This window comes from Ostrea edulis, chromosome 10 (assembly GCF_947568905.1).
Source record: "Ostrea edulis chromosome 10, xbOstEdul1.1, whole genome shotgun sequence".
Classification (NCBI taxonomy): Eukaryota; Metazoa; Mollusca; class Bivalvia; order Ostreida; family Ostreidae; genus Ostrea; species Ostrea edulis.
Window position 1 is genome coordinate 11,688,402 of NC_079173.1, and position 15,369 is coordinate 11,703,770.

A 15,369-nucleotide genomic window follows, 5' to 3' on the forward strand; every position below is an offset into this window, starting at 1 on the left:
TACATATCCAGGGGTCCGTGTTTGCACAACTCTTTATTTTGTATTGCTTATAGGAGTTTTGAGATTGATCACTGTTCGTTATCTTCATCTTACTATCTCTGCATAGTGTAAACAAATCAATAACCATTTCAAACTAAATTTACTGGAGAAATAAATCAGTATCCAAAAAAAAAAAAAAAAAAAAAAAACGCAAGCGGGATTACTTTGATATATATTTTTTTTCTTTTAGATGTTTGAAAAAAAGTTTCGCTCACAGGAGCACATTCTGTTCTTTGCAATATGATGGCGAAAATTCTGTTCCCCATGAACGTGACCCACACAATGTGGAAGGTTTATATACAGAATAGGGCGTGTCCTAAAATATTCTTTCTCAAAAACATTATTTTCACAATTCGGCCATAACCGCCGAACATAAGACTAATTTTGAAGCCCTTCATCGGTCTTGGTGACGTATCCATATGAGTGAAAGATTCTCGAGAGGGACGTTAAACAATATACAATCCAGTCCCTGTTTTCTCTGGTGTATCATTCATCCTTAACTTTGGTAAGTTGTGGCGAAATATCATCTGTTTTTGAAGAGTGTTTGTTTTACGTCCCGTTGAGAATTCTTCTCTCATATTGAGACGTCATCAGCTGTAGGTTAATTACCACAAAACTAGACCTAGCTATGTGTAGTGCTCAGGGCCATATGGATGAGAGTTCTTTAACGTGCCACCACCTGTCGTGACCTTCGTTTTTGAGGTCATATCCCACAGACTCGTGATTCTTACTTCTAAATGCCGAGCGTGTACGTCTTAGGTTTGACGCGGCCGTGATATTAGCGGGACTGGAACCCATGACCTCTCATTTACGAAGCGAATGCTCTACCATTGCGCTACCCCAACCGGTATATGAAGACCGCCGCGGTGGTCTAGAGGTAGAGCGTTCGCCCTGCATGCGGGAAGTCGGACTTCGAATCCCGGCTGCGACAGACCCAAGTCGTTAAAACAGGTAATGATAGTTCCGTCACCAAATGCTTGGCATCAGGTGTGAATATCACGGGTCCTCGGAGCAATCGGAACTCCTCGAATGTCCCGTGCACGCAACATAAATCTCGGATGTAATACGATGGCATCCATGAGCGAATTTGATGCATTGTCAATTGTGACGTCACAGCAATGCATCAAATTCGCTCATGGATGTCATCGTATTACATCCGAGATCTATGTCGAGTGCGCGAGACATTCGAGGAGTTCCGATTGGTCCTCGGAGATGACATAAAACATGGATGTCCCGTGTCACAGTAGGTGTGGCACGCTAAAGAACCCTCACTGATCAATAGCTGTAAGCGCCCAACCTTCACCGATATTGGTGACGTCTCCATACAAGTGAAAAATTCTCGAGAGGGACGTTAAACAATATAAAATCAATCAATCATATGAAGAGTGTGAGAACTACTGTACTGTTACACGTGTAGAATTATCTCCCCTGAACTTTTTACTGAGGAAGTTTCAATCATATACCGGTAGTGAAAATACAATACATAATTGTTTTAAATGAAGTGCTGTTTTACTCTTGGACATTTGAAGAAAATGAATCCAGAAAGCCAAGGACAATTTATTTTCAGTTTAATTGATTGATTGTTTTCCGCCACACTCAACAATTTTTCAGTTATATAGTTTCGCCCAATTTTATTGGTGGAAGCGAGAACCCAGATACCATGTACCTGGGAAGAGACCACCGACCTTCCGAAAGTAAACTGGGAATTTTTCTCACTTACCGGCGCGAGCGGGATTCGAACCCGCGCTGACAGAGGTGAGAGGCCGTGTGATTTTAGATTGATTGCTATTAAAAATGCATATTTTGACTAAATGAAGTAAATTTGAAAGTTTCAATTTCAAAATATTGTTGTAAATATCCTCCACTTTTCAATCCATATCAAATTTCTCTGCTTAAGAGGAGTTGCCTAGACAAGGTACATGCATAAAATAAATCCAAGTCCAAGGGCCCTAACTCCTTCAAAAATAGTGGTGCATCATTCCCCTTGTAATATGCACATCTCCACATTGTGATATCTCTTTGTACCAAGTTTCATCAAAATACCCCAAAGGATTTAAGAGGAGTTGCAAAGACAAAGTATTTTGAATAGAAAAAAACCAAGTCCAAAAGCCGTAACTTCTTTTAAAAACATCGGACAACATTCCCTTTGCAGTATGCACACCTCCACATTGTGATCTTTCTTTGTACCAATATTCATTAAAATCCCACAGAGGGCTTAGGACAAGTTGCGAAGACAAAGTATTTGAATAAAAAAATTAAGTCCAAGGGCCAAAACTCCTTTAAAAACATTGGACAGCATTCCCCTACAATATGCACAGCTCCACATTGTGATCTTTCTTTGTACCAAGTTTCATCAAAATCTGCCGAAAGGTTTAGGAGTTGAGAAGACAAGGTACTTGCATAAAATAAATCTAAGTCCAAGGGACCTAACTCCTTCAAAAATAGTGGTGCATCATTCCCCTTGTAATATGCACATCTCCACATTGTGATATCTCTTTGTACCAAGTTTCATCTAAATCCCCTAAAAGGTTTAGGAGGAGTTGCGAAGGCAAAGTATTTTGAATAGAAAAAAACCAAGTCCAAGAGCCATAACTCCTTTTAAAAACATCGGACAACATTCCCCTTGTAGTATGCACACTTTCACATTGTGATCTTTCATTCTACCCAAATTCATTATAACTAAGGTCCCCCAAAGGATTTAGTAGGAGTTGCAAAGACAAAGTGAAAGGGACAGACAGACAGACGACAGCGGTATAGCATAATACTCCTGCATTTTGTGCAAGCGTATAAAAAATATTTGCAATTTTGGAGAAAAAACATGATTTTCAAAAATTTATTTCGATAAATAATACAGAAGACACTGGCTAATATTAAATTTGAACTCGGGATCTGGAGGTTGGTAACCCAATACGTTATCCACCGAGCTTCGTAAATATACAAACAAATTGATGGAATCATATAAGTAATTTCACAAAACATTTGAATCACCATCATGTAATGTAGTGTCATAAGATGTATAAATCTTAATGTAATGTTCAAGCTACCTTAAATGTACATTCTCTTAAGGTGGTTCACTACACCCTGTAATAGTTTCTCAAATCAGTACAAATTGATTTAATCATAAAAGATATGATGATATATAATAAGTATATATGCCAAAAAGGCAGAAAATATGCAAATTTGGGTAAAAACATGATTTTCAAAAAAAAATTATTTCAACACATGAACAAAAGACTCTGGGGGATTTGAACTCGAAATCTACGGTTCAGCAGCCCAATGCTTTAACCACTGAGCTACGATGATAGACAAACAAATCAATCGATACAAATAATTCCACAAAACATTTAAATCGCCATCTTGTGACATAGTGTCATAAAAAGTATAAGCTGTAGTGTAGTGAGCTACCTTAAATTACATCCGTCAAATAATGGTAGCATCAGTAGGGGACATGTATTGTTAATGCAATACTCTCAGATTGCTTCATCATCTAGCATGTACAACTTTTTATTTTTAACTAGGATCACTCTGTTGTGGTTCTTTATTCATAGTCAATGAATACAAGTACAATATAAATTACATCTAAGTCATATTTTCTGTTGGTCTTTTTTCCTGTCTAAGTATGGTTGGAGAAATTCTAGATAGACTTTTTTCTGAGGCCCGGACACGGGTATAAAATGTCCGCCAGAATGCTGTAAGGTTTTGGGATCTACGAAATACTGCAGCAATTCTTCACTCATCTCTGTCAATAAGAATTGGAATAAAATTACTAAGTTTCCCCTACCTTTAATCAAAAATTTTGATCTGAAGTCTATGTCCAACTTATATGTGCATACCACTGCCAGAATTTTTTTCTTGCTACACAATCTGTGGTATTTAATAGAATTTTCAATGTAGTATTGTTGATTTGATCAGTAATAAAATCAACAAGAGTCACTGTAATTGTTTGAATAGCAAAATAACAATGGAGAAGACATGCAACTGTGATATTATTTATGTATTTTAAAATTAAACAAATGCAGACCACCAAACTTTGTCAAACAATTTAAAGGGGTGCATGCAGATTTATCAATACCCCTTAACTTTACATCCAATGATCTGATCAGGCTTTACCAGAATGATATACAGCTTGGACAGTAAGGAACCTCATAATCAAAGATAGTTTGTAGAGTGAGGATCTCATAATTACACTTTTTCCTTAAATATCCAAGTTTTATGGGGTAAATCAAAATTATAGTTCAAATCACCATGCCAAAATGACCACCAAAAAAAAAAAAAAAAAAAAAACTTCGAAAAAATTAATTTCTTGTTATATTCAGTTTATTTAACATGAGGTTAATGGTAACAATGTTGAAAGAAAATACTTAAATGAAAGAAAAACAACTCTTGCTAAGAAAAAGGTATTGAACTAACAGATGCACTATAAAAATTCAGTCAACTTGCAAGAAGGTCAGTATCAAATTCCTAAAAAGTTCTGAAAAACTGTCAATGACTTACACACAGGTCAATTTATACGCGAGTATACATGTGTGTGTGTGTATAGATATATATATATATATACATATATACACACACACACACGTTAGTTAAAGGGTGACAACTATTCAAATCTCGAGAGACAAACAGTGAACAGATGCCCTTTTCACCAGATAGTGTTGCATCCTTTCTCTTTAAATGTTAATAATCAGGTGTTACCTCTTGGTATGACTTTGTCTGTGTCTCCGAACACGTGTAAGGACGGTGTTGCTATGGGTTTCTCATATAAACTCTCGTGTGGCTTCTGCCTACTTTTAAATCCAGCAACAAGTATCACAAAATCGAACTGGAATGGACTCTCTACAAATAGCAAAATCAGTCCCTCTACTCAGTCCACATTTAGATCCTTAAGATGTGATGGCAAAATAGATTCAGGTAGGAAGACCAATATGAACAGCAACTAATGACAAAAACATTTTAAAAACACGACATTGCAATATAATTTTTTTTTTAGATGTATGTAAATTTTCATTTCTGGGACTGGAGCACAATTTTAAACAAGAGATATTTGTAAAACACATATCCCCCCCCCCCCCCCCCCCCCCCCCGGTGCAAAATTGAAAAGGGCTATACACACACATCATTTAATTGATAGTAGTATCATTAATTCAAAATATTGAACAGACAATATCTTCCTATGTCAAGAGTGAATTGACTATGTGACCTAAAATCAATAGGGGTCATCTACTCCTTATACTGTACCAGTGTACCAAGTTTGGTGTCAATCAAGTAAATAATTCTTAAAATATAGGAGACAAAATATTATTATGTCCAGTTCAACCATTGACCTTTGACCATGTGACCTCAAAATCAATAGGGGTCATCTTCTCTTGAAGATGTACCAGGGTACCAAATTTGATGTCTGTCAAGCAAAGGGTTCTCAAGATATTGAGCAGAGAGTATTTTCCAATGTCCAGTTTGACCCTTGACTTTTGACCATGTGACCTCAAAATCAATAGGGGTCATCTTCTCCTGAAGATGTACCAGTATACCAATTTTGATGTCTGTCAAGCAAAGGGTTCTCAAGATATTGAGCAGTTTGTCCCCATAAGTTTGCTATAAATGAGCTTTACTGATGCTGGTCCCCATCAGTTTGCTATAAATGAGCTTTACTGATGCTGGTCCCCATTAGTTTGCTATAAATGAGCTTTACTGATGCTGGTCCCCATCAGTTTGCTATAAATGAGCTTTACTGAAGATGCTGGTCCCCATTAGTTTGCTATAAATGAGCTTTACTGATGCTGGTCCCCATTAGTTTGCTATAAATGAGCTTTACTGATGCTGGTCCCCATTAGTTTGCTATAGTTTGCTATAAATGAACTTTACAGATGCTGGTCCCCATTAGTTTGCTGCAGTAGACTCATAATAATCACACCTGGATCTTGTTCCTTAAGTCCACATATTAAGGACATCATGGCAGCCCCTTGACTAAATGCCAATATACCATCAAATGGACCCTGCCAAAGATGATAAAAAAAATGAAGTTCAAAAGTGCAATCAGCTTTTTATCTCAGAATATATTTAAACTCACAAATGGTTTGTCAGTACAGTGCAATAAACCTTTACTGTTTAATACATGTGATGTGCAAATGATCTTTCAACATAATACAAAAGCCTAATAATATTGATTAAAACAAGAGGCCCATGGGCCACATTGCTCACCTGAGTCACCTTGGCACTGCCATTGTTCAGTTGTTGTAATCTTAAAAAGATTTTTTTTAATCAATCTTTATTCCCATGAAATATTTCGACCCCATATTGTGGCCCCAACCTAGCCCCAAAGGATCACAACATAACTGAAAATAAATTCACATAACACAGAGATGCCTCAACACCATTATGATTAACATGATCTTGCTGCTTTGGATAAGTTCATTGCTCATGGTATGACATAAAGGTCTCTACAGCCCAGTAGTAAAGTACTTTGTTACTTGCTTGAAAATACGAATGTATATTTAATTGCTGTGATAAAATATAGAAATTCATTTCAAAATTAAGGATTATCTCCCCTCATGCATAGCTCTTATCCTTCGACGTATTTGGCTCCAGTCCAATTTTTGGCACTCTGTTTTTCCCTAAAATAGCTCTAACAAGTATGTTGTTATTTCGGATTTCAAAAATTTCGGTTGAACATCACTGAAGAAACATTATTTGTCGAAATCCTCATCTGGTGCATCAAAATTGGTACCGTATAAGTTTTACATAAAGACATTGCCATAAGAAATCTATATACAGAATATGAAAGGTCTATCTTGAATAGTTCAGGAGATATCAAAAATGCAAGAATTTTATTAAAAGTAGGTCAAACTTCCAGGTCAATATCACAAGGTCAAGCTTTAAAAAAAAAAAACAAGAGATGTTTGTAAAACACATACATATGCCTCTCCCCCCATGGTGCAAAATTGAAAAGGGTTATACACACACATCATCACAAAGTTTGATATCTGTCAAGCAAAGGGTTCTCAAGATATTGAGCAGACAGTATATTCCAATGTCCAGTTTGACCCTTGACCTTTAAACATGTGACCTCAAAATCAATAGGAGTCATCTTCTCTTGAAGATATACCAGTGTACCAAGTTTGATGTTTGTGAAGTAAAGGGTTCTCAAGATATTGAATGGACAGTATATTCCTATGTCCAGTTTGACCTAGCTGCAATAATGTAGCCCTATCCAATTTTTTTTTATTCTGACGTTTTCGGGATAGGGCTACAATTCCATAGGATCTCCGTAATGGTGCAAAATAATTTTATGAATAACCGATAATAAACTCTGTGTATTAGTCCCAAATGTTGTTTACACCAAAAGGAGTACTAACTTTGTGCTCGGGCATGTCTAATAAAGGTGTTTTTCATTAAATATAATGTACAGCATGCAAAATTCTTCGTCTGCTCCGCCATGCTTGTTATCGCGAGATCTCGTAGGTGGATCTAATGAAAAACCTAAACATTGACAATCAGCGCGAAAATGTAGTTACTCGAGCCACTTCGACAAAGAAAGGAAAATCATATTGTTGCAGAAAGAATTTACACTCTGCTGTTCGGTTTTTAACTTGATATTAAATTCAAACCTTTTCAATACCGACGAAATAGCTTTCGCCTCCATACTTGTCCATTGATGTAAATACTACCTTATATGGCATATGCAAATGACTTGACAATCGGAAGTTGAAACTTCAGTACATCAAACATGGCGCACAAATATGAATCGAGAAATTGGAATTTATCGAAATTGTTGAAAACGGTATAATAGAGCCTCACAAATCTTAAGTTGCAAGTTGTAAATTTATATATTGACTAAGAAACATAGAATATCATTTTATTTACGTAAAGAAAGTCAGGAAATGTTTAGAATGAGCGCAAATGTTGCGGGAGTGAATCACTCCCGCACTTGCACCATTACGGAGATCCTAAGGAGTTGTAGCCCTCTCCCTAAAAAAAAAAAAAAAAAAAAATCAGAGAGGGCTACATTATTGCAGCTAAGTTTGACCATGTGACCTCAAAATCAATAGGGGTCATATTCTTCTAAAGATATACCAGTGTACCAAGTTTGATGTCTGTCAAGCTAAGGGTTCTCTAGACATAGAGTGGTCAGTATATATATTCCTATGTCCAGTTTGACCCTTGACCTTTGACTGTGACCTCAAAATCTATAGGGGTCATCTACTCCTTAGGATGTACCAGTGTATTAAGTTTGATGTCTGTCAAGCAAAGGGTTCTCAATATAATGAGTAGACAGTATATTCCTATGTCCAGAGTAGATTGACCCTTGACCTTTGGACCTGAAAAACGATAGGGGTCCTCTTCTACTCATAACCAACCCACACATGAAATATCATTATCATCAAGAGAATGGTCAAACTGATTAAAATAAGATCTTTGATCCGCTCCGTTATTGTTATGTCGCTACATCTTACTTTAATCAGATTGGAGAATGGTTCTCAAGATATTGAGCGGACAACATGTGGTCTACAGACCGACCGACCTAACGACACGTGCAAACCAATATGCCCCTCTTCTTTGAAGGGGGGGGGGGCATAATAATAAGGTATTGCTATAAAGAACCTATATACAAAATATGAGAGCCCTACCTTAAATAGTTCAGGAGATATTGAATAGGTCAGTAATTATTTTTAAAAGATCAAAAGATCAAACACCAATGTGTACAAGGTCTTGCCATAAAGAATCTTTATACAAAATATGAAAACCCCATCTAAAATAGTTCTGAATATACTTAATAGGTTATGTTTTCTTCAATTAGGTCAAATTCCAAGTTCAAGGTCACAAGGTCAAAGATCGTGATAGAAAATTAAAGGTCTTGCCATAAGAAATATATACACAAAATATAAAAGATCTACCTATAAAAATAGTTCAGGATATATTGTATAGATAAATTTTTTATTAAAAGTAGGTCAAACTTCCAGGTCAAGGTCACAAGATCACACACCATTGCATCACATAAAAGGTCTTTCGGTAAATAGTGTATATATAAAATATGAAAGCCCTAGCTTAAATAGATCAAGAGATTTTTAAAAAGATTTTTCTTATATATCGGCATATAACACTTCTGATCTCCCCATTATGGCCACATCCTACCCCTGAGGGCCATGATTTTTACAAACTTGAATTTGCACTATGTCAGGAAGCTTTCATGTAAATGTAAACTTCTTTGGCCCACTGGTTCTCGAGAAGATTTTCTCTATATATTTGTATGTAAAAATTTGATCCCCTATTGTGGTGCCATCCTACCCCCGGGGGGGTTATGATCTTAACAAACTTGAATCTCCATTATATAAGGAAGCTTTCATGTAAAATTCAGCTCTCCAAGCCCAGTGGTTCTTGCGAAGAAGGTTTTTAAATGAACCCATCCTATTTTTGTGATTATCTCCCCTTTGAGAAGCATGGTCCTTCATTTGAACAAACTTAAATCCCCTTCACCCAAGGATGCTTTGTGCCATGTTTGATTTAAATTGGCCATGTGGTTTTGGAGAACAAGATGAAAATGTGAAAAGTTTATGCTGACGCCGCCGACAGACAATGGCCAAATTTTTATCAGAGCCTTTGGTTCAGTTAAGCTAAAAAGTACGTTGTATTACTATACTAGTTAAAATACTAAGTAAAAATGAAGTAATTTACCCACCTGTTCTACAAGGGCCTGTTTAATGACTTGTACTGATTCGTGGTATCCTTTACAACAGTCGGTGAAATCCTGAGCTACGTACTTATCATCTGAAGACGAGAACCACCAACCTCTCTGGTCTACAATGGTAAAATCATGTCTACAAATGTTCATAATATATCATGTCTACAAATGTTCATAATACCATGACTACAAATGTTCACAATACCATGTCTACAAATGTTCATAATACCATGTCTACAAATGTTCATAATACCATGTCTACAAATGTTCACAATACCATGTCTACAAATGTTCATAATATCATGTCTACAAATGTTCATAATACCATGTCTACAAATGTTCACAATACCATGTCTACAAATGTTCATAATATCATGTCTACATCTGCAATATCATTACAATGCAACACTAGAAAATTTCTCACTTTCAGTTCAAGTTAACCTAATCAATTAAGGTGGATTGATCCTTGTGTGATGTCATAGGTTTTGCAAAAATCTTTTATATTGATATATTTAAATCAAACTCTGCGCACGATAAAATATATCTTTCAGAGGAAATTTATTCACTAGATAAAATTTTAAAAAATGGTAAACTAATGATAGTGGAAAAGTTTATATTTTCCATAGATAATCAATTAATTATATCAACAACAAAAACAACAACATGTTATCAAGGGCAATATCCTCTGCTATATATCTATTATACAAGTAACCATTAATGTTTTCCCTAAAATCCACAATTATTTTATACAAGCAGTTTTTCTAAACATAGAATTCTGAGTTCAAGTCATACTGCCAATAAACCAACGTATATGCCAAAAAAAAAATAAAATATGGTAGTCGTAATTTAAGTCAAAACTGAGTTTGTAGCATGAATCCTTCAGCATGCTGTGACACTTACCAGCATTATTGGTGGCTCCCTCTTCCTCACTGCTCTCCAGTGGGGGGACAAGATTTGGAGCTGAAATGAAGACTGAACAAAAAAAACAACATTAACATCTGAAAACTCATCTTCAGTATGAATACACAATATATCAAGCACATGCACACTACAAAATACTGATGTTCTAAATTTGTTCATGATTGTAGACAAGATTCAGATTTATAACAGCAATTCTGGGTACTTAAGGGCAAATAATGCATAAAATAATAAACATGAAAGAAAAAATCCAAATAAGAAGAATCAATACGACATGAAAAAAAAAGAAAAATAAACTTCAATACCCAAGTTTGTAGCTGTTGGGCATTATACACAGTAATTGTTTGTAGGTCACATGAAATGGAACATTTACAAGTATATAAGATAATACGGTAAAACCCATAATCACAGAATTTATCATGAAACCACCCATACACACAATAATGAATTATTGACCTGTGTATACTTGTAATGAACTTATTCAAATTATTATTGTTTTACTTTTATTTGGTTTTTTTCAATTTATGCTGATCATGAAATATTTCTCATTTTTTGAAAATATTGAGTAAAACTTGGCTGAGATCAGCTTGATTAATTGTAGATGATCTAAATCAATACGTAAATTTAATTTTGTTTGTAATGTAAAACTTATACGGTACCAATGTTGATGCACCAGATGCGCATTTCGACAAATTATGTCTCTTCAGTGATGCTAAACCGAAATGTTTGAAATCCGAAATAACAATGACGTTTTAGAGCTATTATAGGCAAAAACAGTGTGCCAAAAAAGTGGAGTCAAATTCGTTCAAGGATAAGAGCTATGCGTGAGGGAGATAATCCTTAATTTTGAAATGAATTTCTAAATTTTATAACAGCAATTAAATATACATCCGTATTTTCATTTAAGTTGATTATAGCTGAGCAACAAACTTCATTTTATAATACCATAACTTTCCTGTGGGGATCCAGGTTAGAATAGGTCTTCAGTAACCCTTGCTTGTCGTAAGAGGTGTCTAAATGGGGCGGTCCTTCGAATGAGACCGCAAAAACTGAGATCCTGTGTCACAGCAAATGTGGCAATCAATCAATACCATAACTTAATTTTTTTTTAAAAATTCATCCTAAAACTTGATTACAAGTAAACCCAGTATGATTGATTGAATATTGTTTAATGTCCGTCTCGAGAATTTTTCATTCATATGGAGACGTCAACATTGCCATTGAAGGTTAAATTTTTTTTAGGCCTATGCTTGGCACTTACAGCCTAAATTTAAGCATGGAGGGATCTCTATCATGCCACACCTGCTGTGACACAGGGCCTCAGTTTTTGTGGTCTCATCCGAAGGACCACCCTATTTAGTCACCTTTTACAACAAGCAAGGGGTACTAAAGGACCTATTCTAACCCGGATCCTTGCAGGATTAGATATGTATGAAGAATCAAATTATAATTAAAGACTCTAATGAATATAGCAACAGAGTTTCTTCTTGACCAATTACGATATAGTTTTTGGTGCAAATTAGTACGTTTAAAAAAAAACCCAAAAAACAATTTAAGTACTAACCCAAGTCTGCGATTTTCTTCACAACCTTCCTAAAGGCTCCTGTCCGCTCCCTGAAGCTCTGGTTATTCTGTCTAAATAATTACATCTATGTTAGAATGAATTCAGTATCGTTTAAATCAGTTAATGCACAATTGTAGAATAAATTGCCACTGAAACTTTGAGAGCTTGAAGAACATGGAGCATTCCGCAAGAACCTAAATACACTCTTGTTCAAGCGTGAATATGCCCTGTGAATGTAAAATTCAGTGTAATATCAAGGATTCCATGTGCAAGCTCTTGCAAACTGAATTTTGATCCAGCATACGAATACCTGTATGCCAATTGTATCTTGTCAACTCAAAGTCAACCACTTCGTCATTTTACTACCATGTTTTATTTTAATTCTTTCTATTCTTTTATCATTTTCTTTATACATGTAGGTCTTGCAGGTCTTTTATTAGTACATTATCAATGATTGTTAGCAAAAACATTGTACAGCGCATAGAACCTATAGGTAATTTTGTGCTTTATAAATGAATATAATAATAATAATAATGCTATCACAGATAAAATAAGTTTCTAAATCAAAAATATCGAAAGCTCACTGATAGAGATTCAGTGGTTCAATCACGTTTGTTTTTATTTGTGACCTTAGTAAAACTATAAGCAAGTCAAAGTGAGACAAACTCAACGACAAGGAAGTTACTTTGTTCTATAATATTATGTAATTTATTGCCGATTCGGAACTCATTTAGAAATTGAAAGAACACATCAATTAATTGATAAACAGGAAAACTAATATTTGCATGGTTAGATTGTGCTTGAATTTCAAACCAGGTTTTTTTGAAAGGTTTTGATTTCAAGGGCCAGGGCCTTTCCAATTGGAAAAAATAGTGACATTTGCTTGAAATTGGAAAAAAAATTTCATACAAAGAAATAGGGAAAACCCCAATTCAGAGTGCTTTAAGGTATAATTGGGCTCCTTCTGACTTACAATTTGGTCAAAGCTTATCTCATTCAAATAAGTAGAGGCCAAAAAATTAGGTTTACTCAAGACTTTTGAAGCAAAAATTGTAATCTGTGGGCCTGTGAAGAAGATTTTTGAATGATTTGGCAACCCTGCTTGCTGTTTTCATTGTTTGGGAATTTCAAAACAAAAATTGGGAAAAATACCTGCTGTATAGCATTGGGAACGGGGCCTTATTTCGGCCCCCTACAGGCCCTAAAAAAAATCCCTGCAAACTGATGTATGATATAATAATGAAAAATGTGAAAATACTCAGACAGGAAACATTCTACTTTATGAAAATATTCTGTGACAAAAAATTTTTGTTTAATTTCAAACTGATGTTATATGATTATAATGAAAAATTACGTATTCAATCTGTAATATGAAAGCAGTCCACCCCATCCCCTCTTTGTGTATGTTCAAATATATGTATTAATCTGATATCTAACAATATCTGATATCTAATAATGAATATCTACCTGTATCCATGAATGCACAATATCTGTCAAATAAACAAAAGATAATGAATTACACAAAATCAGCTAATTCTGAAAACATTTAACACTATAATTAAAATGTTAACAAATGTATAACCTTAATGTATAATTTGTAATGTGGTCATGCATTCAGTACAGATCAGGTTCAACATTCACACAGAAAAATTTACTAATTTAACTTTATGGTTGATTGGATGTATATTGTTTAACGTCCTGCGCGTGTTGTTTGTGAATTTCCCAACAGCGAATTATGAAGGACTGCTCCGAGATTCGGTGAAGGAATCGGTCCAAATATCCAGTCGAACCGAATCTCAGCCGAGATTATGTCCCCCTGTGCTTGCCTCTCATCCTGTTCCCTCCTCACAGGAGCATCCCTTTAACATTCCCTCTTAGTCTGACGTAAAGTGTCCAGATTAACCGAAACTCCCAGGGCTTGCATGCGGGTCCCGTTAAAGGTCCTAGTTCCAATTGAAAATTAACTGTTTTTTCCCAAAATTCTCATTGAAAACCCAAATTATCAGCTCCCAAGCATAGTAAATATCTGCATGTGTTGTTATGTAAATTCTGCAGCATCTTGAGAATGGGTTATCTAATACGATGTATAAAGTTCACTTATCTATTTAATGAAATGACATATCTGTAAAGCCCCCACCCACCCCCATTTTATTTACAGAATACTGTTAACTTGTTTTCATAACCAACATAAATATTGGGGATTATGTACTACCTTTAATTACAATATATATATGACTGCATTTTCGATCGGACCTGTTGCCCTCAGCCTACAGCTTAGCTTCGGGCAAAAGATCCCCTCAAGGGTCAAACAAAACAGCTGTTGTCCTCGAACCCCGTCAATAACTGTATAATGTTGATCAGGTAAACAGAGTTATCCATAGTCAAAATCAGTGTTCTAAGAGTGGCCTAACAATCGGTATGAAATTACAGTACATGTTAGACAGCATGTGACCCAATGATAGGTTGTATAGGCAAACCAGATCATTATAACAACCATAAAATTTGCAAAATGCTGAATTTAAACGAGACTGTTGAAACCTTGTACCATCAACTTATTTGTCAGTAGCCTCCCTTGATTTAAAAACTGATCATACGCAGAACAAGCTCTTGCACATCGAATCAGTTGAGAGATATAAACAGTATATGTTCAGGTAATAATGGAACATTGCTACATAAATATGAGTGTTTATTACCACAGCAAATTCTACTGGAAAACATTGACCAAGTTGACGCGCGGGCGTGCCGAATACAATTATATTTAATAGCCCCATAAGGCACTGCATGCCACTTGACAGGAAGAACTTCACCTCTTCATCAACTTGTCATTCCTCACAGAACCTCTAAAAATTACCCTTCCCCCAGGCCTTTCCTTCTGTGCATGCTCTCACATCACCCCTAGGCGTCCTATCCCTAAAAAGATACCCCACGCCTTCTATCAATTTTGAACTCACCTTTAACATGTTCTTGTTTTCAAAATCGAAAGTAAAACATGAAATTCGGAATGAAAACGTATGAATATCCGTATTATTTATTATTCTTATGAAAAACCTTATATTTCATATTTCAACCCTTGTATTACGGTTTGTTTATCTGATGACAAACACTTCATTTTTATCTATTAAGAAAAATATCGTTTCCCTCTCTGATGAACGACACAAATTTTCCTGTTTCCGGT

The 15,369-nt window shown here is 35.4% G+C and overlaps 1 protein-coding gene across 1 annotated transcript; it reads right to left on the reverse strand.

Annotated features, from left to right (window-relative positions):
• Positions 1-2,858: 2,858 nt before the first annotated feature.
• LOC125666814 (esterase OVCA2-like) lies at positions 2,859-15,354 on the reverse strand. Its single transcript, XM_048900109.2, has 8 exons — positions 15,146-15,354; positions 13,662-13,684; positions 12,195-12,265; positions 10,613-10,684; positions 9,710-9,828; positions 5,948-6,029; positions 4,732-4,872; positions 2,859-3,778 (listed from the first exon to the last, which is right to left on the reverse strand). The coding sequence occupies exons 1-8, from the start codon at positions 15,152-15,154 to the stop codon at positions 3,624-3,626; spliced, it is 672 nt and encodes a 223-aa protein (XP_048756066.2). The 5' UTR covers positions 15,155-15,354; the 3' UTR covers positions 2,859-3,623.
• Positions 15,355-15,369: the final 15 nt, after the last annotated feature.